General features: G+C 40.0%; 1 protein-coding gene across 3 annotated transcripts in view; it reads right to left on the bottom strand.

Moving 5' to 3' along the window:
• Nucleotides 1-18,110, bottom strand: part of PDE6D (phosphodiesterase 6D) — a 49,989-nt gene extending 31,879 nt beyond the window's left edge. Inside the window, exons 1-2 of one of the 3 annotated variants that reach the window (XM_082395617.1) lie at nucleotides 17,858-18,110; nucleotides 13,156-13,204 (exon numbers count right to left, since the gene is read on the bottom strand). In XM_082395617.1, coding sequence (XP_082251743.1) covers nucleotides 13,156-13,178 — 23 coding nt within the window. In that variant the 5' untranslated portion in view covers nucleotides 13,179-13,204; nucleotides 17,858-18,110. Of the gene's footprint in view, nucleotides 1-13,155; nucleotides 13,205-17,771; nucleotides 17,791-17,857 lie in introns of those variants that run through there. The other 2 variants (XM_082395616.1, XM_082395618.1) reach the window with 2 other exon arrangements.
• Nucleotides 18,111-18,148: the final 38 nt, after the last annotated feature.

Raw genomic sequence — 18,148 nt, 5'->3', positions numbered from 1 at the left:
TTAAACATCTTCCCTTCTGTGGACAAGGAAAGCTTCCAAACACTAAAGGTTTCCAAGAGTTAAACAGTCAGTCTCTCAAAAGACTCTAGTCAGTATATAAACATATCTTTTAAGTAAAAATCCAGTCATCCTGGGTCAAGATTCACTTTAAACAATATAAAAGCCTATGTAAATGATATTTAATGGTATGAGAAAATATTTGTAGTATACTGATGTGTGAAAAAGGATAAACATTTTTTTAAAACGAGGTTTACAAAATACATATAATGTGATCACATTTGTTAAAAAGTATATATACACATATGAGGATTTTTTACCAAAAGAATTCATGGCTATTATAGAAAGTCTGGAAAATAGAGGACAAAAAAACAATAGCTGTAATCCTATAAACCAGAGATTACCATTTAATATTTTAGTGTTTATATTTCCAATTTTTTCTATGTGTATATATATGTCCTCCCAATAAATGTAAATGTAAAAAACATAGTCTTTTACTTAGTCATTAGTTTTGCACTGATTTACATATAATGCTATTCTAGGAAACTAGGGCAAATTTTAAGATTCATGCACTAGAGTGGTTCTTAACCTTGGCTGTGTATTAGAATTGCCTGGGGAACATTTAAAATTCCCAATGTCTGGACCACCCCCCAGACCAATTAAACTAGAATCTTTGAAGATGGTACCTAGGCATCAGTATTTTTCAAAGTTCCCCAGGTGATTCCACTGAACAGCCAGGGTTGAGAACCACTACTTGACAGCTTTCCCCCTTTTGAGCAAAACATGATTTACAGCAGTGCTTTCTTAAACTTTCATGTGCATACAAATCATGTGGGGATCTTGTCAAAATATAGATTCTGGTTCAGTATAGGACCTGAGATTCTGCACTGGCTCAGGGACCATACTCTGAGTACCTGTAGGGTTCTGGGAAAGAAAACTCTTTCAAAGAATGGAAAGAAAAAATTATAGCCACTGAAGCCCATATTCTATGCCACCAGACAGGGAGGGGTAATCTACAGTGGATGAACAAAGAATTGATATGAGGAGAAAAAGATGTTTCTAGGAAATAAGATTTTAGGGGACTGCAAGAAAGTTTGGAATAACTACATTTTTCAGGGGAAACCAGTCATTGGAGCTTATATAGTTTGTGTGCACAAAGGAGGGCAAGCAAGCTTAGAAGACGAGAGGAGGGCAGTGTGAGAAAAAAAAATCAAATGTGTAAAAAATTGTTATGGAAAAAATAAAATCTTTGGCTGCCGTGCTGGAAATGGATAGAGAAACACCACAAGAGGACCTGCAGAATATTTCATTGTCAAAAACATGTTTGGGAACCAGTACAGCTAATAAACTGAAGCTGGTGTAGATTAATAATCATCCTCCATCATCTCCCTCCTGGGACATAAGAGACCCCAGGAGCATAAGTCTCCCCTGGCAGTGCTTTAGGGACCAACAACAAACAGTGGACTATTTGCCCAAGTGCTTCTGTTTGTGTGCAGAAAGAACATGGGAAGCTCAAACATGGGGTCTCTTTGCAGCTTCTTGGCAATACTCTTCTTCGAATTTCTAAACTTCACTAGAGATATAACAAAAAGGGGGAGGGATTTTTTTTTTTCCTGAGGGCTTTCCCATGGAAATTAGAAATGTTCAGCATATTTTTTAGAATGACAAAGTAAGTATTTAATATAAAAGTATTCATAAGTCACCATCAGACTGTTATTCCTTCAAAATAATTTCTAAAACCAATAAAATAGGAAAATTTTCATATAAAATTATCTGGGGCATTATATGAATCAGCTGGTACACTTTATCAGACATTATCAAATGGGCCATATCTGAGAAAACCTCTGTTTAAATAAACAGAAGAAACTAAAGGGGAAGACTTTACCAAGAAATGGAAGAATTCTGATGCCAGATGATTCATGTTACACATCTCTGGGATGTAAGAATCTTTGGCAGAATCATGCACAACCATAATAGTCCCACTGATCCTTATATTCAGCACTTATTTACTGTATAATGGTGATAGTTAACATGTGTTGAGTGCCAGATACTGGCTAAGTGCTTTATTCACATCTAAATTAATCCTCACAACCTTATGAAATAGGTATTATTATTATAGCCCTTGTATGGATGAGGTATCTGTGGTTTAGGGATGGCAAGTACCATGCTTAAAGGTCACAAAGCCAATAAGTCATAAAGTTGGTTTTTGAGTACCTGATTTCAACATCCATTCTCTTAACATTTATATGACATAAATAGGCCTCCTGCATGCCCAGTCTGTACCAGGGAGAAACTACTCAAGACTGGGGGACAGAAGAAGAGTAAGTCATGATCCCTAAGCCTGTGGTACAGGACAAGCAGTTCTTCCAGGACACGAAGCTAGAAAGGCACTTCAAACACTGCAGAATACAGGATGCCTTCTGGTGTGGAATGCCAGCTCAGATAATGCTGTTAGTGTATTCCACAGGTCAGAACTCATTTACTTTTGGGGGTCCCTGATTCTTGATCTTTTACATATCCTTGAGGGATAGATGACATATTTACAGAGGACAGGCTCTGTGCCTAGAGACACAATTTCTTTTAGCTTAGGCAAGCTTTCCAGAAATTACTGAACCACTCTAACTATATCAAATCAATAAAGCCACAACAATGTCCAGATAACAGATCTAGTACTAGTTGAAGGGTTGGTCTCTTCTACATTCAAATGGTAAGGGGTATTGCTGGACAATCCAGTCCAGTCAGGATTGGGGGAAAAGAAATCAGTTTCAGATTGAGGTTCTTGTCTCTCTTCTGAGTTTCTATAAAATCTCCAAAGGCTAAGGGAAACCCCACTGATTGCCTAACAATGCTGTAAAGGTCAAATAATTCTTAATCTATGATTCATTACCAGTGCAGACAGATAAAGAAAGTCCTAACTATTGCCTTTCTCAGAGCTAGCTTCCTAGCAGTCTTGTTCAACTTGATAACTGCAGACACAAGGCCAGGGAAAAGGTGAATAATATTTCCAGCCTTATCTGGCATCTGGCTACATCAATCGCTTAAAGCTGGTCTTTCAAAGAAAGAGGAGGCAGGGTAAAAGAACTAATATCTGAGTACCCACATTCAATGCACATGCTAAGCACTGTCCTAAGAGCCCCTCTCTTTTCTATTTTTCAATCTTATCTCACTTAATAATGACACTCACATGAAACAGTACTGCTCTCAGAAGTTAAACACCTTTCTCAGGAACTCACAGCTAGTAAACATAGCTCGCATTCAGGCAGAGGCCTGTCCACACTACATACTCTTGGAAAGAAGTGGCTTCAGGCAGCTGCAAGGTGCTGGGTGTCTTTGTGAGGACAGGCCTCCAGCGCTAGAAGACCTGAGGAAACTGATGAGAGGATGAGAAAGGCAGGCAGATCCCCAAATATTCCACAGAAATTGTCCTTTTGCCTCTCCTAACAATGTTCTCTTGGGATAAGGTTAGTCGAGAATAAGGACTATGTATTGAGTTATTGATGCTGTACAGTTGTCCCTCAGTATCTGCAGGGGGTTGGTTCTAGGACCCCTGTCATACTATAATCTGTGGATGCTCAAGACCCTTATTTATAAAATGGCATAGTATTTGCATGCAACCTATGCACATCCTCCTGCATACTTTAAATCATCTCTAGAATATTTATAATACCTAATACAATGTAAACGCTATGTAAATAGTTACTGGCATGGCAAATTCAAGTTTTGCTTTTTGGAACTTTCTGGAATTTTTTTTCCTGAATATTTTTGATATGCAGTTGAATCCCGGGATGTGGAACCCACGAATGTGGAGGGCTGACTTTACTGATCCACAATGGAAACAAAACTCTGTTTATGATAATAAAACTTCCCTGTTATAAGTTGCATTCAATTAATTAAATATTTCAAATTAATGATCTCCTTGAAATGCAGCTATGTGTTCAAATACTAAAAAGTACACCTCTTGCTTTTCTATTCCCTGAATGATGCCATGAATTCCTTATTTGAAAGGGATTCAAGACCTTACAATTTGCTTTTAAGTACTGAAAATTTGCAGTGTTATAAGCAATCTGAAATTATCTTAATTGACATAGAAGGCTTGTTTATTACAAAGTTTTTGATATAAAGACTTCTTATCCTATTCAGCTAATCTTCTGAGAAGATGCAAAAGGAAATGAGAAAATCTCAGGCAGGGAAAGCATTTGGCAGTATGGTCCACATTATAACACAGAGAAATACTTTCATTTAAAGAGCAGGGGTTAGTATTTGAAATCAATCCTTGCCAACTGTAGAACTGCTCCTAAAACCTAGTTCAGATAAGCAGGTTGACATTTTTTCTGCAAACATTCAGAGTAACTTTTATATTTTTTGGCAAGATCAAAACTAATATTTCTCATAAATTCACACAGGTGATTTACTAGTACATATTTGCCTCACTAGAGAGCCAAAGGAACAATGCTCAGAGACTGATGACAAAAAGTTTGTTTTACATGGAGGTTAACAGTACTACAGTACTCTTTACTTTCTCACTAAATCATTTCCCTTCAACTCTCCAAAGAGAGCTGCCACTATCATTTTTCCCCCTCCTACTACTATAATCACGCTAACCTTCTCATCCACATATTTATTCCCCAAACATGCACTGAATTCTACTGTGTATCAGGCACAAGTTGTACTGGGGATTCTATAGATGTGTTACTCAAAATATGGTCCACAGACTGATGCTGGTTTGTGAAGGCACTGGTTACCAGTTTGTGACAAGTATTTATTTATTTTAAATTAAATGTTATTTTTTTTAACATCTTTATTGGAGTATAATTGCTTTACAATGGTGTGTTAGTTTCTGCTGTATAACAAAGTGAGTCAGCTATACGTATACATATATCCCCATATCCCCTCCCTCTTGCGTCTCCCTCCCACCCCTCTAGGTGGTCACAAAGCACCGAGCTGATCTCCCTGTGCTATGCGGCTGCTTCCCACTAGCTATCTATTTTACATTTGGTAGTGCATGTATGTGACAAGTATTTAAAAATTTTAATAGCAATTTAGCAGAGTAATTTGAATGTTGATTCTAATAATAAAATTTTTGACTTTTATTTTCTATGTCATTTTTCTAATAATTCATTTTAGTTATTTTATAAAAATATCAGTCTGTAAAGGATTAGAAGTAAAAACCTGGTTTGTTACCAGTAATAGTTTAAGAAGCATTGTTCTAGAGGACAGAAAGACCTCTGCTCTTGCTTGACATGGGCACGGTTAATGCTATGTGACTGTCCAAAAATAAAAAAATAAAAATACTTCCATCCTCAGACACACACATTTCTGAGGAACATATAAGTTCAGGCTTTGTAAATAGGTTTGGGAATACTGATTTTTAAAAAAGGTTGTAAGTTAATAATAGGTTAAAAGAACAATGGAGAAGGGTGAGATAGGAAGGCAGGTCAAGTAGAAAGGACAATTTAATAAAGAACAGGAAATCAACAGGCAACCAGGAGGGTAGCAGGTATAATGAACTGCTATAAGTCTGGAGTGAAGAAGTTAAGAGGGTAACTCAAGGCTTACTGGAGGAAGGAAGACACCGAGTCTAGTCTCTGCCTTCCTTTGTATTCTCCAGTCACCTCCTATCCTAGCTCCTAGGCACAGCCTATCCTCCAGCCATCCCTAATTGCTCTGCTTCCCAAAGACAGTATCTTCTTTTGCTTGAGTATTTAGCAGACCCATGCTCCGCTCCCACCAGAATGGGCATCCCACCCTCCAGTACTCTCCTTAAGGACCGAGTGCTATTGTCAACCTCTCTGATTACTTCCCTGATACACCCTGAGGCAAAGTTTTGATTCCTCCTCAGTGTACCTGCACACTTGTTTATACTTGCGTCACAGTACTTATCAGAACATACCGTGCATATAAGTCTGCAGGTCAAATTCCATTGGCACTATATTATTTATCCTTCTCTTCTCAGTGCTCAGCACATAATTGCCTCTCAAATATGTGTTAAACCACACTGAGCATCAGAGAGCAAGTCAGAGGGGTTGATTAGAATTCTCATTCAGGCTGAGCAACCAGAAATCAAGGCTCACTGAAGAGTGTCTAGAAGCCAAACAAGGAGAGCTGCTCATTCAGGGTTCAGCAGGCTATGGAAAGCCCAGATTAGAGTTGGAGCTCAGTGAAAACCAAAAAGCAACAAACCAAAAAACCCCCATTCTCCTTAAGGAGAACAGTTAAGTCAGGAAGCTAAATTGCAGGTAAAAACACATTCGAGTTTAAAAGCCCATTCTGAAGTTGGATTCACGACTTGGCAGAGGACCTGTAAATTATACATGGGCATGTGGCTCATCACCTGTAGTCTGAGGAGTTTCAAGGTAGCTAGAATTTTCAGGCAGAATGGCTGACTAAGCACAAATGACATATGCTAATGTCTACTATGGCAGACCTGAGTAATAGGAGGCAAAGCTCCAATACCAAGGTCACAGGCATGAAGAAAAACTTCCCCCTCATTCCTCTCGGGTGGAAGCAGCTGCAATGACCAGCAGTAAACAAAGGGAGTTTCTGTTTAGTGGTATCCCGAACTTTTTCATCATAGGAATGTCTTTCTTGGCTCTGCTTACCTAGTTTTTGGTTGTGTTTTTTTCTTTTTGTTCTTGTTCTCTGTCCTTTAACACTCTGCCTTTATGACCTCTCCCCTCTCAGACTCTCTCCTCCTTGTTCACTCTCTGAACTCACTTCCTTCTCCTACTCCCACTTTCATTAATTCTTAAATATCAAAGCCCTCCTCTTAGGCTCCTCCTGCAGTAGCATTGGTTATACAGAGCATCCTATTTTTTAGTATATTTTAAGAACCAGTTCTAATTGATGGGCATTTAAACATCTTTCTTTGACCAATAAGTTCCCAGTGATTTTTCCCTGCGGTATTTTTCCTATTTATGGGGACAAGGTGAGAAAATATAAATGGATCCCTGAGAAACCTGGTTTCAGTATCCTTGAAACATAATATGCAGCACTGTAATCAGTGGTGATATGCCTGTGAAATAATACTCTGGCCCTGGCAGAAGTACTATGCTTGGAAAGCATACAACCAAAATTCAAACTGGTCTGGGAAACAGTGGAGGCAAGAAATTTAGTAATGAGAAAAAGATCGCTATTTGAAACATAACACAGTCTTCTCACTAGCAAAGTCAAACAATGAAACAAACCTTTCTTTTTCTAGTAGGTCTATTATTCTACTGATATATGTGCAGTTATGTGCCTGAAACTGCTCAGAAACAAACTAGAATAGACATAACCAAAGAGATTCATAGAGACTCCCTTTGCATTTTTATTTGCTTCCCAGAACCTCCTGATCGAAGAAGAGATAACAGAAGGCACTTTCCTAAGGTGCATTCCCAAAAGGATCAGCAACTGTTTCTTATACATTATTCAGAGGAATGGGGATATTACCTTAAATCCTATCGAAATCCACATTTGGAGATCCTGAATTTTACCTAGCTTTAAAAATGCTACAGTATTGAGAAATCAACTTCCTCAAATTACAACCATCTTTAAAAAAAAAAAGCAAAGCCAAAGATGATTTTGGCTTTCAAATGGGACACACGTGTCTTGTAGGGGGCTTATTTTGCTATCACTCCAACAGCCATAATTACTTCCCAGAATTGTGAAGAAGGTTTCAAATGTCTAATCTGGAGTAAAAAAAGGATCACTAAGACTCTGCCTTTATCAACACCCCGAAACCTGAAACTTACAAATTTGCAAAATAGAAAGCAACCCTGAACTTCAAAACAAAGATAAATAATTTTAACAATGTAATAGTAAGCATAATACATCTATAGAGCTATAGTTTTTAAAGTTAGTTGGCATATATTATTCCACTCAAATTTCATAACACCTCTGTAAGGCAGACAGAGCAAGCATCTTTGTTTTACAGGTGTTAAGCAACTTGCACAAAGCTGGATAAGCTTAAATAAGTGACTTCCATCCTTTAGTAAAATCTACCTACTCAAGCTACTCCCCTAATCTCTGCTTTCTCAAGTCACCAGATTTCTTGGAAGAGTAATCTATTCTTGCTGAATTTATTTCCTCATCTAGTATCCATTTTTTAATCTTGGCAAATGATAGTTAATTTGTTTCCCCAAATAGCTACTATTCTCAAAATCTGCTATTCTCAAAAAGATCACCAGTGACCTACAAAGTATTATGGGACTTTCAGTAGTCTCAAATATTCAATGAGTGAATGAAATTTCCAGCAATTTCAAGGACTTGTTTTTGATCCTCATTCTTCCTCCTTCTTGACCCCAACTCCCCTCTGAAACCCTCTCTTCCCTCATTTTTTTTTTTTTTGTTTTACATTTATTTATTTATTTATTTATTTAATTTTGGCTGTGTTGGTTCTTCCTTTCTGTGCGAGGGCTTTCTCCAGTTGTGGCGAGTGGGGGCCATTCTTCATCGCGGTGCGCGGGCCTCTCACTGTCGCGGCCTCTCATTGTGGAGCACGGTTCCAGACGCGCAGGCTCACTAGTTGTGGCGCACGGGCTTACCTGCTCCGCAGCATGCGGGATCTTCCCGGACCAGGGCTCGAACCCGTGTCCCCTGCATCGGCAGGCAGACTCTGAACCACTGCGCCACCAGGGAAGCCCTCTTCCCTCATTTTTCATGCCATCACTTTCCCTCCTCTCTTACTCCCCAGTATCTTTATTTTTACTTATGTATGTATGTATGTATTTATGTTTGGCTGCGTTGGGTCTTTGTTGCTGCGCGCCGGCTTTCTCTAGTTGTGGCGAGCGGGGGCTACTCTTCGTTGCGGTGTGCGGGCTTCTCATTGCGGTGGCTTCTCTTGTTGTGGAGCATGGGCTCTAGGCGTGCAGGCTTCAGTAGTTGTGGCACACAGGCTCAGTAGTTGTGGCTCGTGGGCTCTAGAGCGCAGGCTCAGTAGTTGTGGCGCACGGGCTTAGTGGCTCCGCAGCATGTGGGATCTTCCCGGACCAGGGATCGAACCCATGTCCCCTGCGTTGGCAGGTGGATTCTTAACCACTGCGCCACCAGGGAAGTCCTCCCCAGTATCTTTAAAATTAAACTGCTCAACAGCTACTCATCATCCAAGATCCGATCCAAATGACAATTCTGAAGTCTTCCAGAACACCTCCAGCAGCAGGTCCCACATTACTTCTGAGGTTCCACAGTACTTCATACTACGAGGCACTTATCACACTGTATTTTGATTGTTATCATCTCTGTCTCTGTCTCTCCCTCCCTCCCTCATAAAAGTTCTTTGGATATAGAAACTGGCTTATCATTTCGTATCTCTTGGGTTTAGCAAATTACCTGGCACTTATAGACCCTGCTAACAAATGTCTGAACGAACCACCAGATAAGTGGCAGCAGTAAGGCCTCTGCCTTTATCCTTCTCACAGAAGGTGGCTCAAAAGCAAAGGCTTTTAAGTCTCTTACTTCCTATTCCATGAAAGTAAGTGATCAGGCTTGATTCTCAGATTTAGTCCCTTAAAAAAAAATTTTTTTTTTCTTGCAGTGATCTATGAACCACCTTTTCCAAGTAGAACAGTCAGACAGGTAGCGGTGCCACACATGGTATAGTTATGACTCCTACAATTTGCCCATCCACTCTCTACCATGTGAGGACACAGGGAGAAGGTGGACATCTGTAAGCCAGGAATCAAATCAGTCAGTACCTTGATTTTGGACTTGCTAGCCTCCAGAACTATTGAGAAATAAACGTCTGTTGTATTTTGGTATTTTGTTGTGGCAGCCCTAGCAGAAAAATACATGCTGCTTAAATAGTTTCTGGAAAATGTCTTTTTTTCAGCTAACTCTAATTGTTAGAAATTTCTTCCTTATCCCAAGCTAAATCCTGCCCTCTGTATCTGAGAGTTGAGAAAAAACAAAGAATATAGGGGATGTGATCACTATGGAAGAGAATAATTTTCAAGTGAAAAATAAATCTGTGACTTAAACACTGAGGAAAAATTTTAAACTCAAAATCGATAACATGGTAACAAAAATAAATTCTCCAGAGAGGAATCATGGTATACTATAGAAAACAGTAGTTTGTAGAAAGACAAACCAAGGTTTAAATTAAGGTCTGACTTTATCTGAGTGACAACCTCATCAATCCTTATTTCCCCCATTTATAAAGTATGGATAATAATGTGTAGAGTTGTAATAATGTAATAATACGTGAAAGTGCTTTGAAAAACTGAAAAAGACTACAAGAATGTCAGATATTATTATGCTATCCCCTTTCTTCTTGTGGCTATATTTAAAGTGTTATTTATATTAGAGCTATTTATGTTTAGTTCTCTAGATTTAATCCAAATTCAGAGGCAAATATTGCTCTCCCTAACTTTGAAATCAGTGGATCTGCAATACACTAAACAAAATATATCATTAATACTGAGTAGTATTAATCTAAAAAGAGTTGTCTGAAAAACAAAAAGGAAACAATATCATGCTTTAATTATATCAAATCACACAAAAAAATGTTTTGCCTATTTTAGGTGTAGTACATACCTTAATAGAAATACTTGCTGTAAACAGTCCTTGTTAACTAAGAAAGGTTGTCACCAAATCAAAGAATTGCAGTGTTGAAAGGATTTGAGTCCTTCTGGAGTTTATCTACTCTAATGCCTTATCTGATGCATACATAATTTCCTTCTGCAATACTCCTGATGGACAGGCGTACATCTGGTGCTTAAAATATTTTCTGAAACAATTTTTTTCTTCAGGTAACTCTAATTATTAAAACTGGGCTAAACTCTGTCCCCTGTAACTTCTAACCTTGTATCCTCTGAGAGCCACACAGAACACATTTACTTTTTCCTCTTTAGAACAGATTTTTTTTTTTTTTTTTGGCTGCATTGGGTCTTCATTGCTGTGCGCGGGCTTTCTCTAGTTGAGGCGAGTGGGGGCTACTCCTTGTTGCGGTACGCAGGCTTCTCATTGTGGTGTCTTCTCTTGTTGCAGAGCACGGGCTCTAGGTGCACAGGCTTCAGTAGTTGTGGTGCACGGGCTTAGTTGCTCCGTGACATGTGGGATCTTCCTGGACCAGGGCTCGAACTCGTGTCCCCTGCATTGGCAAGTGGATTCTTGACCGCTGTGCCACCAGGGAAGCCCCTAGAACAGTTTTTTAAACTTTAGAACACTCATATCCTTTGCCCAACTCATCTTCAGGTTAATCCTCCTCAGTTCTCCAGTTATTGTACTGACATGTTTCAAGTGCCTCTCCTCTGGACCAGCTCCACTTTGCTGTACCCCTCCCCACCCACTGCAGCCTAAGCAAATTCCTCTATAAACAGCGTGCTTATTTAGTCCAATCCACTGAGGTCTTTATGGATATTGGACTATAAGGAAATATATTTGCTTTTCCTCTCAGCTTCAAAATTATCAGCAGATCAAAAGCAAAAGAAGAATGTTGCTCCTAAAATCTTGATAATTTCAGTTTTAAGCATTTAAGCAATGGTTGGAACAGTCAGATTACTAGACAAGATGGCCTTGCCTTTACAATATCTTCCTATGATGCTAAAGCTCAGGAATAGGGACAGGTCCATACTTTAAGAAGTCAAGGCCTCCTCTAACATGGGGATTTGTGGATGCAGAGTGCTGACAAGTGAAGCCTGTGAGGCAAAAGTGAGGTCAAGCCTAATAAGAACCTAGAGCTGGCAAACCTCAGCCCTATTGACAGTCCTTTATGAAATACAGTGATGATACAACCAGAATTTTCCATGAGAGTCTTACCATACTGTTTCATTTTTCCAGAGGTTAATATAATATTTCACTAGAAACACAATCCTGGAAAGAAATTTAGAAGGTCTAAAGAAGACTATAAGTATCTAATTATATTCCAAATTCCTCCCCCAAATGCAAAAGCAGCAATTCCTTTTTAAAAATCCTAAATAACAAAATCAATAGGACGTTATAGTCATTTAATCCATTCAGGATAACGATAACAACTTCTCGGAGCCCATGCAGGAGGATTCTGGAGAACAAACTACTGATCACAATCTACATGAAGTCTATTACTAGACAATCTGTGATCAACACAATCTGTGTATTTATTGGCTATATGGGTGGTATGTTTTGGTTGCTTTCCCAAAATTTGGGTTGATAAGATAAAAACTATATTTTAGGAATTATAAACCCCAGACTCACTTTTAACACTTGGCCAAGGCACCTCTTAGGCAATACTGACATTCAAGAAAAGTTCAACAGTCTACTATTCTTAACAAGGAAATCTAAGTGAATAGAAGATGTAAAGCCAACTATTTTTGACTGGAGGTAAAGTTAAAGATCAAGGTGCTGTGAGAAAGAGAATGTGGGAGATCCAGGAGCAAACTAAGGAGAGGAAATGCAAGAACACAAGTGAAAGGTGCTTTCAGAAACCTTCTGAGCCAAACTGGTTCTTTTTTTGCTCACCTGCCATAAATTGGAATGTGATTAGTTGCTAGAAAACAAGATAAACACTAGGTACACATCAATGCTTCTCAATTGAATCATCTCTTCAGAGGCAAAACAGATATTACAGTTGCTCAGTTAGAAAGAGAATAATAGCATGAAGTCATTGGCTATACCTCAGAAAAATAAGTGGTTTTACAGAAATATTAACTCTATTATTATCGTTAATAATATTAAGTATTAATAAAAAATTATACAGCAGTTAACATTTATTACTGTGTGTGAGGCACTGTACTAAGCATTTTATATGCAGTCTCATTTAATCCTCATATCAACCCTCTAAAGAAATGAAATGGATAGTGAGGTTCAGAGTTTGAGTGCTCTGCCTTGGGTCACAGTGGTGGGGGTAATAAAGTCTGAACCTAGAGTCCATTGATGACTGCTCTGTGCTTTACTGCACTTACACGTAAACTTTTGATAGATATCAATTACTCTCCATAAAGGTCTCTCTCTCTCTCTCTCTCTCTCTCTCACACACACACACACACACACACACACACAGAGCAAATGAAGCATCCCTTTTCCGCAATAGTGGCCAACACTGAATATTATCAGTCTTTTAAATTTTTGTCAGTTAATTGGGAAAAAAGGGATAGTCTGTTGTTTTAATAGGGTTGAACATCTCTGAATTTATTCATTGGTCATTTGCATCTTTCTTCTGTGAATTATTTGTTCATATCCTTTGCCCATTTTGAGTTAAATATTTACCTTATTGATTTGCAGGCAGTCATTTATATTCTGGATATTATATTAATATCTGGAGTATAAGTAAAGAAAGAAATGGAGACAATTAGCTAATCTTTAAAAAAATTAAATCTGCTTCATACCTTATACCCAAGCAAATTCCAGATGGATCAAAAATAATGAAATCATAAAAGCATAATCCTTTCTTATGGCAATGTGTCAGTTTCTTGGTATTAATAAAATTATGGATTTATGTTGAGGAAAAAGTAATTTGAACAGGCTGAACAGGGCATTACAGCCTATACTAAAATCTAGTATAAGAAGACTTTCAGGGGCTTCCCTGGTGGCGCAGTGGTTAAGAATCTGCCTGCCAATGCAGGGGACACGGGTTCGAGCCCTGGTCTGGGAGGATCCCACATGCCGCGGAGCAACTGGGCCCGTGAGCCACAACTACTGAGCCTGCGCGTCTGGAGCTTGTGCTCCCGTTCTGGAGCTTGTGCTCCGCAACGGGAGAGGCCGCGATAGTGAGAGGCCCGCGCACCGCGATGAAGAGTGGCCCCCGCTCGCCGCAACTAGAGAAAGCCCTCGCACAGAAACGAAGACCCAACACACCCAAAAAAAAAAAAAAAATCAATCAATAAATAAATTTATAAAAAAAAAAAAAGACTTTCAGTGACAAATCTATGTCACTGAAAGCAACTGAAAGCAACTATCTTCGAAAATTATGAACGTGGTAAATTTATTAAGTTAAAAAGTTTCAAAATAATACTTATGATTCCATTTTAATAAAAGGAAACACATTAAACATTAGCTACATTAGAAGGCTATATTGAAATATTAACAAAGGTCATTTCTAGGTAGCTGGAGTTTGTAAAAGAAAAATTCAATACTATTTTAAAAAATGCATTGCTTTTGAAGATATCCCTTCTAAACAGACACAAAGATGGTTAGACTTCTGGAAAGAAGGGTCTGTGACTCTTCATTTTTACGTCCTTTAAGCGCATAGTGCCTGTTCAGCAGTTTCCCAAAAGACCTTTGTTGAATGAATGAAATGGGGAATGCAGGATTTACAAACAAAATCTCCATATCAGCTACTTAAAATACTCAAATTCAAAACCTTGCAGGAGAATCATACTTGTTCCCCAAGTAATATTTCATTCACAACTTTAGTTTATAATTACAAAATGTTATGTTTTTAACAAACAAGAAAGAAATGTAAGACTCAATGTGTATGAGCTAAAAGCAGAGGGGTGGAGATGATGTGAAAAAGAAGTCTTGGGAATTCCCTGGCGGTCCAGTGGTTAGGGCTCTGAGCTTCCACTGCAGGGGGCACAGGTTTGATCCCTGGTCAGGGAACTGAGGTCCCACAAGCCCATGTGGCCAAAAAAAAAATTTTTTTTTAATATTTTATTTTTGAAAAGACATGACAAATACAAAAGTTTATGTTGAATTCTCTCAGACACAAAGACTATCCCTGATTTATGAAGTATGTTATTCATACTTACTTAGTATCTATTATGGGCATATGGGTAAGCTTCTATTTGTATAAAAAGGGCATGAATATTTACAAGGAACTTATAATATGACTTCAAACACATAACTCTGTTCATGACATATCAATCCTATTGTAAACTGTACTAAATCATACTATAAAACTATAATAATTGAACTAATGCGTACAGGAAAGGAATGGGAATTGATAAATAGATCGATGAAACAGAAATATTCCAAAAATAAACCCATGTCTTATGGAGACTTACTATATGACAAAGATAGCTTTCAAACCAGAGGGGAAAGGATGGCCTAACTACTTAGTAAACAGTAGTGGGCAACTGGCTATCCAAATAGCGAAGGAAGTTAGATTTCTACGACATACCATCTGTGTAAATACATTTCAGATGGATTAAAGAGCTAAACATTACAAAGAGAAAAAACATAGGCTATTTAATTAACCTGAAGATAAGGAAGGTCTTCTTAAACGAGACACAAAATTCAGAAGCCACATGAATAATACTGATGAATTTGAAGTGATAATTTAAAATTTCTGTTCAACAAAAAACAGACAAGCAATACATTGAGAGAAAACATTTGCAACATACAATACAGGCAAAGGATTGATACTACAAGAAAGAACACCTATAGGGCAGTAAGAAAAATAAACAATTCAATACCAACAAGCAATTCACGAAGAAAAAGAAATGGCCAAACAGAAGATTCTGTGACTTCTCTACTAACAACAACCATAATAGCTAATACATAATGCTTACTAGGCATCAGGAGCTTGGCTACGTGCTTTAGATATCAACTCATTTAATCCTCCCAACAACCCTAGGAGATAAGGTATTATTTTTATCCCTTTTTACAGCGGAGGAAATTGTGGCAGCAGTTAAAGAAGCTGCTCACGGACACACAACCAGGAGTGCAGGGCTAGAATTCCAATGCAGACAGTATAGCTCTACAGGCCAGTATAGCACTGAACCACTATCCTATATGACCTCTCCAGGGATCTAGGCATCGGGGAAATACAAATTAAAACAAGATGTCATCTGTTGTTCAAACTGGCAAAAATAAAAAAGACCAACATAGTCAATGTGGCAAATGAGTATTATCAACATTGTTGGTAGAATAAAATGGTGATTTCTTTTTGTAGTAAAAACTCTTCAGAAACAGATGCTCTGAAAGTTCAGAAAAACAATTTATGCAATAAAAGGTGGACAATAGTCAGGTAGTTTCTTACTAAAACGTTAATTTTATTTTCTCCTGAAGGTAGTAACAAATCCTAGAACTCCTTTCCTTTTCTCTCTTAATTCTCAGGTGCCAGTAAAGGCCACCAGAGGATGAGCATTCCTTTGCTCCCATGCTAACTGTTTTTTGGTGGCTGCTTCCCTTGTGATGTAATCAGCCCAGGTCAAATTTTCCCTGAAAACCTGTTTCGTGATGCACTAAATGACACAGATTCTGCTTTCTAGTCTTTTCCATATTTGTCCCTTAGCCTCTTTCTCAAGAGCCAAAGGTTCTCTTGAACAAGGTTCAAGAGCCAAGACTGAAGGTGAGAAGCTCAAACTTTCCCTTTTTGGGGTGTTCAAAAGCCATTAAAAAGACTCTTTCAGCAACAATGTTAACTCCAGACAAAAACATGGCTTGTGAAATCTCTCAATTCTCCATAGTCTCCGGTTTACTGTTTACAGCATAAACGTTCAGTAATACTATAAATTACTTAAGGGAAAAATAAAATCCATGTCATAGCTTTTCTAATACTTCAGCCATGCCTATCTACTTATAGGCACTATTATGAAGAGAAACAGGGGAAGGTACATGGAGCTATAAAAGAGGCTGTTACTAAACATCACTGCATAAAAGTACTGAAAGTTCATCATGAGTGGCAGTATGTAAAGGCCTTTTTTAAAGGCCTTCCCTTAAAAAAAAAAAAGCACAGCAGGTCGGCTTCCATTTGAAAAATTTCATTTGTACATCCAAAACTTCCTGTAACTTTTTTGCTGTTGTGTTGTAAAACTTACTACCAACTTGGTTTCTGATTATGACAAAGCAATTAAAATTTGCAGGGGTGAAATGGACACTGTGGAAACACACTGGCAGCTCAGAGAGCGGTGCTTGACGAAACCTCCAGGAGAGGAGCCCTACATCGTCACTGAGAGACGAATTTAAGAGTGTTCCATATTGTAGCCATAGGATGTAAGAAGAGATTAAGGTCAGCAGGAAAATGTAAGACTGGAATGGACGAGATTGCGTTTTTTCATCTGCATCATATGGTCACAGATTAACATTCCATTAAAACACAAAGCTTCACTACGGGAAGGGGAGAAGGTTGCACCCGCGGCACCACCACGGGCCTGAGGCAATGATTTCTATATCCTGCTAAATGCTACCGTGTCCCCAACGTCATCAAATAATTGCTGGACAGCTCCACCATGTCTACGCGTTAACCACACAAAATCGAGGGAGCAGACACCTTTGCCAGGAGTCCCAGTGCAAAACCATAACTCCTCAAGGCTTCGCACGCACAAATTTAGGGTTCTCATTTCGCTGGAAAGAAAACTGAGGAGCTGAGGGGGAAGCAGCGACCGTCCAGTGCCTCCAAGGGCCAAGACAGAGTTAAGATGAGGTCCACCTCGGAATTCTCAGTCCCCACCTTCCTCCGCTCCAACCCTGGAAAGAGCCGCAAGTGAGCAAGAGAAGTTGTGGAAACAAGACGGGGGGTGGGGGGGGGGAGGGAGGAGGGGAGAGCCCGAGAGAGTTCAACACCAGCGTCTGCATTTGTCCCACACAAGGTCACTCGCTCCAAGTCACTTTTCCCTGCTGGCCTGGTGGGCTTCCCGCCAAAGAGGCAGCTAGGCTTCGAGGCCAGCCCACCGCGCCCCCTCGGCCCTCCCCTGAGGGCCGCAACCCCTTCCCGGCCTCTCTTCTCGGACCCAAGCGCGCCTCCCGACACCTGTTTCCGACGCCCGGCCCCTCTCTCAGCCCAATTCCGCGGCTCCTCAGCCTCTACCCACGGGGCTCCCATCAACGTCCCCTCCCTCTCTCCGGACGCCCCTTTCCCCGCCTCCCGCGCCGGGTCCCGCCGGCGGCCTGGGACGGCGTTCCTTTTTTCCCTTCCCGCCGCCCTCTCCTGGGGTGCCCACCTGGCGCGGCCTGCCCCCGGCCCGTCTCCTCAGCGAGCGGCCGCCTCCCAAGTCCTCCAGGCCCAGCCCCGCTCCCGGGAGGATACAGTTTGAAGCCCCTCAGGATCTCCCTGGCCCGCTCGTCCTTGGTTGACATGATGCGGCGGCCGCCGCCTGCGGCTCTCCCACGCTGGCCTGCCGGAGCCTCGTAGACTGTGCCCAGGAGCCGAGGACTGAGCCGCAGCCCGGCCTGCAGACCTCGGGCGAGCAGCGGCAGCGGCCAGACCTGGACCGGCCTCTTTTCCCTCAGCTCCCGCTCCTGATCCCTTCTTCTTCCCTCTAGCCTCGGAGCGCCCGCTCTGAAGCCAATGGAAAGCCCGCCTCGGCGATTGGCATCT

Source organism: Balaenoptera borealis (assembly GCF_965194805.1).
Source record: "Balaenoptera borealis genome assembly, chromosome: 6".
Classification (NCBI taxonomy): domain Eukaryota; kingdom Metazoa; phylum Chordata; class Mammalia; order Artiodactyla; family Balaenopteridae; genus Balaenoptera; species Balaenoptera borealis.
This window is presented reverse-complemented; position numbering and strand designations above follow the sequence as displayed.